The sequence below is a fragment of the Pseudonaja textilis genome, chromosome 6 (assembly GCF_049901715.1).
Source record: "Pseudonaja textilis isolate UNSWEBS1 chromosome 6, rPseTex1.2, whole genome shotgun sequence".
Classification (NCBI taxonomy): domain Eukaryota; kingdom Metazoa; phylum Chordata; class Lepidosauria; order Squamata; family Elapidae; genus Pseudonaja; species Pseudonaja textilis.
Genome location: NC_141995.1, coordinates 17,427,427 through 17,435,847, shown reverse-complemented (window position 1 = coordinate 17,435,847; position 8,421 = coordinate 17,427,427). Strand labels below are relative to the sequence as shown.

General features: G+C 38.0%; 1 protein-coding gene across 4 annotated transcripts in view; it reads left to right on the top strand.

The window, feature by feature from the left end:
* Window positions 1–4,721: 4,721 nt before the first annotated feature.
* EMCN (endomucin) overlaps window positions 4,722–8,421 on the top strand; it is a 46,642-nt gene continuing 42,942 nt past the window's right edge. For 2 of the 4 annotated variants that reach the window (XM_026698280.2, XM_026698279.2), the window contains exon 1: window positions 4,793–5,063. In XM_026698280.2, coding sequence (XP_026554065.1) covers window positions 4,994–5,063 — 70 coding nt within the window. In that variant the 5' untranslated portion in view covers window positions 4,793–4,993. Of the gene's footprint in view, window positions 5,064–8,421 lie in introns of all 4 variants that reach the window. The other 2 variants (XM_026698282.2, XM_026698281.2) reach the window with 2 other exon arrangements.

Below are 8,421 nucleotides of genomic sequence, written 5' to 3'. Positions count from 1 at the left end.
TTTAGTGCATTGGTTTTCTGTGAATTTGAGCACCAGGAGACAAAAATATTAGCTATTTTGCCCAGGATGATGGTGGAGTTTTTTAAAGGACGAACTTCACTTTATAATCATTTGCTCATTAAGTACTTTTAAGTTATTATTATAGACAAGTTTGAAAATACTGGGTGACTCTGCCTTCAATTCTAAAGAAAACAAAATTTTAATCATAAGCTTAAGAATTTAAAGAATTTGAATTTAAAGAATCTGAAATAAATAGCATAAAACAAAAGGAACAAAAGCAAAAAAAACTATTTATGAAAAGTAGTCAACAGTTCTAGTAATTTTAAGAGTTGTGATGCTATCAGAAGGCAAGATTTTGCATATTGCTTCCCATTGGTTGAGTTGGTTGGTTGAGTTCACACAATACAATTCCAAGGTTTGAATAAGTGTGTGACATGGAAACAAAATTGCTTCATTCACACAGAATGTTAAAATGAGTGATTTCTCAAAGACTCTGAAAATACAAAATACCCAAGTTCATGTTAGCCAACATGTCTGCCCAACTATAAAATATCAAGATACAAAGGATAAGAATTAGCACTATTATTTTCTTGGATGAAGAAATTGGCAAGTTAAACATGAAGCTGATTCGGTGATGCAAAACTTTAGTGCTAGAAAGCTAATGCAAACATTATCAATCTAAATTTGATATGTCATTTAAAATAAAGGAAAATGTGGACTGAAATGCACAATTAGCAATAGCAACTCTGAGGAAATGGTAATTTCTTTTAAGATACTGATCAGTCGTTATTCTATGACAGAAACTTGACCTAGACATTTTTGGCACTCTAGTCACATTTCCTGGGAAGTTCTGCTCCCTAATATAGAAGTTTACACTCGTTTTAAAAAAAGAACATGCAGGACAGACTCTGGAACACCAAAACATCATTAGCAGAGACACTTTTGAAGAGTAGATTAATAAGATACCACAGAGCCACAAGCTTTATCTGCAATAAATAGCAGGTAACTTTTTGGTTCAAGCAAACCAAGCACACCATTAGTCTCAGATATTAAATCTTGTAACAAACTGAAATTACCTTCAAGAAGTTTATGAAATTTGTCTTATAACTAAAATTTATTTGATCTCAAGGTAAGCAGAAGAACCTCTATTTGACCAAGGTTTCATCTATCTGCTCTCATAATATTTGTGGATCTGCAACATTCATTAATTTTTCTTTCACTTTTACTAGTTCATTTACATTTCATTGGATTTAATCATACTTCCCAATTGACTCTTCACTAGAATGTGAAAAGCATTCCTTCATTGTTGAAGAGCAGGAACATACATCATCACTCTGCATCAAATATGACCTCCAGACATATTTTTGGCTGCGGTTTTTCTTTTTCCCTTCTGTTGCTTGAGCTCTCCTGTCCATTTTGGCTTCTGTATTTTACTTTGCTACAAGCTAACTCCAACAGTTCTTTGGCTACCTCACAGAGGCAGGAATTCCTCTGCAACTGAGTCAACTGTTACCATGGTTTCTAATGACTTCTACAGATAACTTGGCTTGTAGATAAAAAGATTGCTGCTTAAACGGTTTTTTAATGTCATTTTTCTTTCTCTGAACTAGATATTTTTCCCCCAGATTTTTAAAAATAAGTCCAGCAGTGTGCCATTTCTTCATTGTTCTAGTCACTCTCAACTCAATGCCAAGAGCCTTCTAATTGTCAAGACAGATGTTAAAGCCACTATGCTATCATAGCATTTCTGATAAAGACAGTTCTAGAAGACACCAGAGACCAACAGGGCAGCATGAAATACATTTTTATTTTAAAGGTGTGTGCTACCTGTGTGCTTTCACACACACACACACACACACACACACACACAGAGAGAGAGAGAGAGAGAGAGAGAGAGAGAGAAAGAGAGAAAGAGATGAGAGAGAAAGACTTTTAAGTGTGTATCGGTGTGTTCAGTAAAATCCACCACATAATAAAAGCAATTTTCAATTTCTGTCCTGTTGTCCAAGAGAAGAAAGATGGGAAGCTCCAAAGGGAATATGTGATTACCCTACTCTATTGATTGACTACCTTGTGAGCTGTTGATAGGTGTCTTGATCCAGACATGAGTTTCTTAGATGAGTCTACTATCATGCCTACATGAGTATAAGACAGAAGCAGTTTAAAGGGATAGTGCTCATTGACTCAGTATTAATATCTGCACATAGGTTAGTCCAGTTTTTTACCTCATGAAGCTCTCCAGAAAGGCTGACATTACAGTTTGAAGAATAAAAATAATTCGGATAATTCATGAGTTGAATAAAATCTTATGTGTGTAATTATCAGTTATTATCAGTTTGATTCTTTCCTTTCCACCTCAGAAACCAAAAACACCTCTCCCAACTAAAGTAGGGATAGAAGTCAACATCTCAAAGTCTTTAGCATAGGTAATAGTCAGAATTTGATGAAATATAGTCCAAAATATCTGGAAGGCACTTGGTTATCTATTCTTGGTCCAATGATAATTATATGCATTTTTGTTTCCTATTAAATAATTGCTTCCATCTATAAAAATTGCCTTGATCATCTCACCTTTGATATACCAAATGGCATGTGATATTACCTGTCTTTGATTATGATGCTAATAATAATTTCAAGATACCTGCATTGCCCAGATGCTATAGTATTGCTACACAAATTATTTCATAATTACAGAGGCTGAAACATATTTTTGGCAGACAATGAATGATTACTTGTTCCTATCCAACTTCAGCTTCTTTCTTCATTTACATTATTGATTTTACCTAACATAAAACTTGGATCAAGATGTAATTAGAGCTACAAGAAGTTGACTTTGCATTCTTTTGGAAAATGAAGCCTTACATATGGCTTATATTTTGCTTCCAGTAAAAAAGTATAATCAATATTTCCATTTAAAAAACAACAACAGCAACATGTTGAGGAAATTGGTTCATTGTTTTCCTTTTAATTCATCTGGAATACGAAGTGGAGCTCATTGACATATAGTAGGGGCCTCTGCCTGACAGTTTGTCACAAACTGCCCCAATTACAGGCGCTTTGGAGCAGGGGTCTCCAATCTTGGCAACTTTAAGACTTGTGGACTTCAACTCCCAGAATTCCTCAGCCTTCTGGGAGTTGAAGTCCACAAGTCTTAAAGTTGCCAAGGTTGGAGACCCCTGCTTTGGAGAACAGGTTGTTTCCCTCTTCTTTCAGTGTAACCTTTCTTTAAATTTCCAGTACAGTAACGTCTTTAATGCCATAAATGTCTATGGCCTGGGCCTATTTCTATCATCTATGCAGGGCTTTCAAACTCCCAGCCCGCAGGTCAGATGGGTCATGCGCTGGCCATACCCAGTTTAGTGAAGGGGGGAAAAGTCTCAACACATCACATGATGCCACTGTGATGATGTCAGTTTGACACCCATGATCTAGTGGATAGTCTAAACTCTAAACCAGGGCTTTCAAACTCACAGCCCATGGGCCAGATGCGTCACAGGCTGGCCATGGTAACCCAGTTTAGCGAAGGGAGAAAAGTTGCAATACATCCCATGATCACAACATGACACTGCGAGTTTGACACCCCTGCTCTAACCCATGAAAAGGACACCGGAAGGTGCTCCTGTTGAGGCTTTGGTACCTTTGGATTCCACAAACTAGAAGTGTGGAATTTCTGTCAGCTTGATAATATACCAGATTTAATGTAACATGTTGATATGAGTAGACCAGCACTTATTTTGGATGGGTTTCAGATTTTTGAAGTGAAATAGGTGCCTTAAGACATTACAAAGCCAAATACCAACTTACATAATGAACCTCTCCAAAATTTCAAAAAAGATATTGAACTTTCTTATTCCAGCCACCCTGGGCTTCATTTCTTTCATCCCTACCTTAAATTATGGTATTGTTTTAAACAAAGGTGGCAATATTTTATTTTGGATGATCTCCTCCCTCCCCCAATATGCATACCATAGTACTGTATTTAATTTAATCAGAATGTAATTTTTATTTGTTTGACAATATCCAGATGTGTCTCCCCTTTACATTCACATTTAAACCCCAGGAAACAATTAATGTACCAAATCAGTATCTGATAATTATAATGGACTGGATACAACTTAACCCACACAATTGAAACTTAAGTTTTATCAACATGGAGGGCATTCAGCTGAAAAACAGGACAGAACTGTTAATTTAGGACAGAGGTCTCCAAACTTGGCAACTTTAAGACTTGTGGATTTTAACTCCCATCTGGCTGGAGAATTCTGGGAGTTGAAGTCCACAAGTCTTAAAGTTGCCAAGTTTGGGGACCCCTGATTTAGGAAGTATAAGCATCCATTTTTCCCAAGGTATGCTTTCTGAGGAAACGGACTCATTCTGCCTAATGGTGGACCTCAGTTTCAATCATATTTGGAAACAGCATGTCTTAAGGTAGAATTTCAAAGGTGGTAGCCCAAATTGCACAATACAAGCCTTTCCCTAAATGAAACTGCCCACCAAACATTATTTTACAAGTTTGGAGAGCATCTTTCTTAAACTAGCATTTATCCTGCTTTAAGTATGGCCATCATTAAGCATGAGTGGATGTCTTCCAAATGCCTTTTAAAATACATTTTCAACATTATCAGAGTGACCTCTTCTAGAGGGAGATCCGTTCCTTTAAGCAACCTTTCCTGACCTCTGCAGCTAAAGAACAAAATAACTGGAGTAACAAAAACACCAACGCCTGCCAAAGCAGAAGGAGTTCCTGTGAACGGGCTGAAACAATAAATCTCCTCCATGCTGAATTCCCGGAGGGAGGCTGTCGTGTTTCCTCCTGTTCTTTATCAAGGTCCCCCAAATAAGCAGGATGGGCAGTGGCTCTCCACAGATGGCCTTACTCCCTCTTTCTCTCTGCTACAAACCTTTCCTGCTGGCTAATTAGAACCAGGTTGGGGAAGAGTGTTTTAGTCCTCCTGCTGCCTTTGGTTGGAAGGAGACATCTGGAGCATCCTGAATGATGGCTGGGAAGCTGTGGAGCACTGTCCTCCTTTCACTGGCTTTGTCTGGCTTCTTCTGTGAGGAAGGTAAGGCCTCAGATTTCTTTGCCACCCTTTCAGCTTTCCCAGAACAGTGGAGCTAGTGAAGAGACAGCCTCTTATGTTGCCATTTTGGCAACTGATTGCAGTCATGTTTGTTTGGGTCTCAGAAACTATTCACCTACTGTGAAAGAGAACACACGATTCTTTCTAAATCTTAAAAAGTAAAAAGACCTGTCTCTCGTATCTTATCAGTACACTTTTCTAGAGCACTAGCTCCTTGTAAACTAGCAGTTGAGGATAACAAATTATTATCATTTTTATTTAGTGTATGGCATCTACAGAGGTCTTGCAATCACTGATTTAGTTTAAATAAATGTTTTAATTTGATATTTAAGGATGCTAACCATATAACTGCTTCTGGTGTGCCTGTGGTAACCTCATCCCAGGTGGCTTGAAATGATAATAATATTTGTATTGTCCTATAGGCATCCAAAATGATTTTTAGAAGAATTTCCCACCTGTGATAAAACATCAACAAACTCTTTTTAAACTCCCTTTTAAAACCTTGTAATCCCTTAATTCAGAGTAGAGTGGGGTGGCTGGATGGGCTGAGCATAAAACACACAATCCTGCTAAAAATTAACTACTTGCCTTCAAAATACTGCATTTAAAGAAGTAGATTGTTTTTCAAGCCCATTATGGGAAAGAAACTCCTTTAACCATAAGAATTTACTTTGCAGCAAACCTAGCATAGGATTGAATTAGAGTGCTCCTTTGGGGCAAGTCCCATTGTATTTAACGAACTCAGTGCCAGAAAAACATGCTATTATTGTGTGGCCATTTCCTATTTGTATTTCTAATTTTATGCTAATAAGAATAAGGTGTGGAATAAAGCAATGTTCTGGCAAAAATAGAATACTCTGACCTGTGACAGTTTGGGGAATATGATGCAACTGGGACTGTAGATATTACGGATTCATTTCTTAATATTTATTATGGATTCTAGCATCACTCTGTAGTAATCTTAGATGGCTGCCCATTTATCAAGAAAGTAATTCAAAACAATAATCAGAAAGCAACTAGTATTATTCCTTTTTCAAATGCTCTGAAAGAACAGGAGGCCAGAAATTTCATTAAGCAACAAAGAAAATTGTGTTATTGTTGTTTATTCTAGTTGTGCCTTCTCAGTCGGCACATTGTATCCTTTTATCCTTTCACAGATTTTGGAATGGACCAATTGACTGAATGGCTAGTAACTATCGGGACCCTTGTGGTTAAATAATTATGCAATCCTAGGTACTGAATTAAAACCACTGCCTTTTGTTGCAAAAGAGGAGACTGAAGTTAACAGAGTTCTCACTGAAAAATTCTTTTGCAGCTTAAAATTCCCTTGTATTTGTGAGTGCTGAGATCTAAAAAACCTTAATATTTCTCTGTCATGTGCATAAACACACTTAACATGAAGAAGCATTACTATTGATAAATATTGCATAACCAATGTGCTTTTAAATAGCAAAATAAAAAGGGTTTGAACAAGGGGCGATTAAAAAAAAATGTACTCCCATGGAGTACAAATGTGTGGGTGCCTGTACATATTGCTCAGGACGAACTGAGTAGATGAATAAATACCATTTTATTCAAGATAACAAACCATTTTTTTTCTGAACTCTGGATTCCTACCCATATTCCTTTTATTGGTTATTAAGCAAAGTTTGTAGCATGGCAGAATACAGGATATGGAATCAAGGATTTAAGTTAGAGGAAGACAGATTCCTGTTGAGTGTTGTGAACTGGAAGGCAATTCAGCAGTACATAATGAGAAAATAAAAACTCCTTCACTAGATATGCTAATGGATGGATAATCATGCTTTAATTTGAATTCCTGCCTGGAGCAAGGGGTTGGTTTTAATGGCCTAAGTGACAATAAATGCTCCATCCAAAAAGTCGGGGGTGGGGGTGGGAATGCCATTGACATAGGATGAATTGATATTGGGGATTGAGTTGGATTTTCTGTCTCCTGTTCTGTCTCAAAGTCTTACAGACATCTAGTATGTGAGTATATAGTAAGGCACAGGGCAGCTACAGAAGGAAAGGTAGAAGTGCTTTGAAAGAGTTGACTTTCAAAGCCCTTAGGACCAGAACCATAGTTACTTACAAGTAACTCTCCACACCAGATGTAGTGATGAAGGTTATTGTCAATGGTGGCTACGGTCAGGCAACAAGTTTGAAATGGGGCAACAATGAAACAATGCCCTCACAAAAACAGCCTTACAGAGTAACAATTCTTCTCCCCTTTATACACACCCACGTTATTGTTACCTCATTAACCCCATCTCCTTCTGAACACTCCCTGTAATTACCTAAGGAGGTTGCCGATGCAATCTTGGCTAGCATTACTTCAACTCCACTCAGACTGTTGCTAGTACTGAGCTTCATTATCTCAGCAGCCCCTCCCTCTTCTATGATGAGCCCTGGGCAATTAACAACAATTACAGCCCTAGAGACAATCATCCTGTTTGCCCCCCATCCTTAAAGTCCCAATAAGGCCATTAACAGCCGCCATTGTAGCATCCATCTGGGGCATCGCAATACGTCATGTCATCAGCAGCAGCCTCCAGAGTCTTCTCCCACACAGCCAGCCCCTTGGGAACCATGATCAGCAGGACAGTGGCCGGCGTTAGATGAAAGGAGACATCCGGCACTGTAAAACAACAGTGTTCCCAAGGGGTAGGGCTCGTCATTGACAATGTGCCATGTTTGCACCCAATGCGCATTAACAATGTGCTCTAAACCTTCATAGAAAGAAACTGAAAACAATGTGTAATCTGTTAGATAAGCACAATGTTATCATAGAATTGGGATTGCCCATGTTAGTCCATTAAATTGATTTTGTAAAAAATTAGCTGGTAGAGTTCTTTGCAAAACATCACTCCCTAGAGCAGGGCTGTCAAACTCCTGATACTTGGGCCGGATGTGTCACGTGCTCGCCACACCCACACCTAGTTTAGTGAAGGGGGGAAAAATCCCAATATGTCATGTGACGCCACTGTGATGATGTGAGTTTGGCACCCCTGTCCTAGAGAGACAGTAGCTTAAAGAATGAAACAGCCATTGAAAGCTATGAAGAATACAGCGTCCTAGGTTTTTGCATTTGGTAAAGGGTGTGTGTACATATATAAATAGACATAACCCATGACATAATTTACAGCCATTATTTTGCCAGTGTATTTAGTCATATAGATATATAGCTACCATCAAATTTGCAAATCAATATCCATATGCAAAATGTCATAGAGATATCACCTATATGTAACCTATACTGTAGTCATTTAAGACTGCTATGCAACACTTTGGACTTAACGTAAAAGGATGCTTTGGAGCATAAAAGAACACAAACATACAA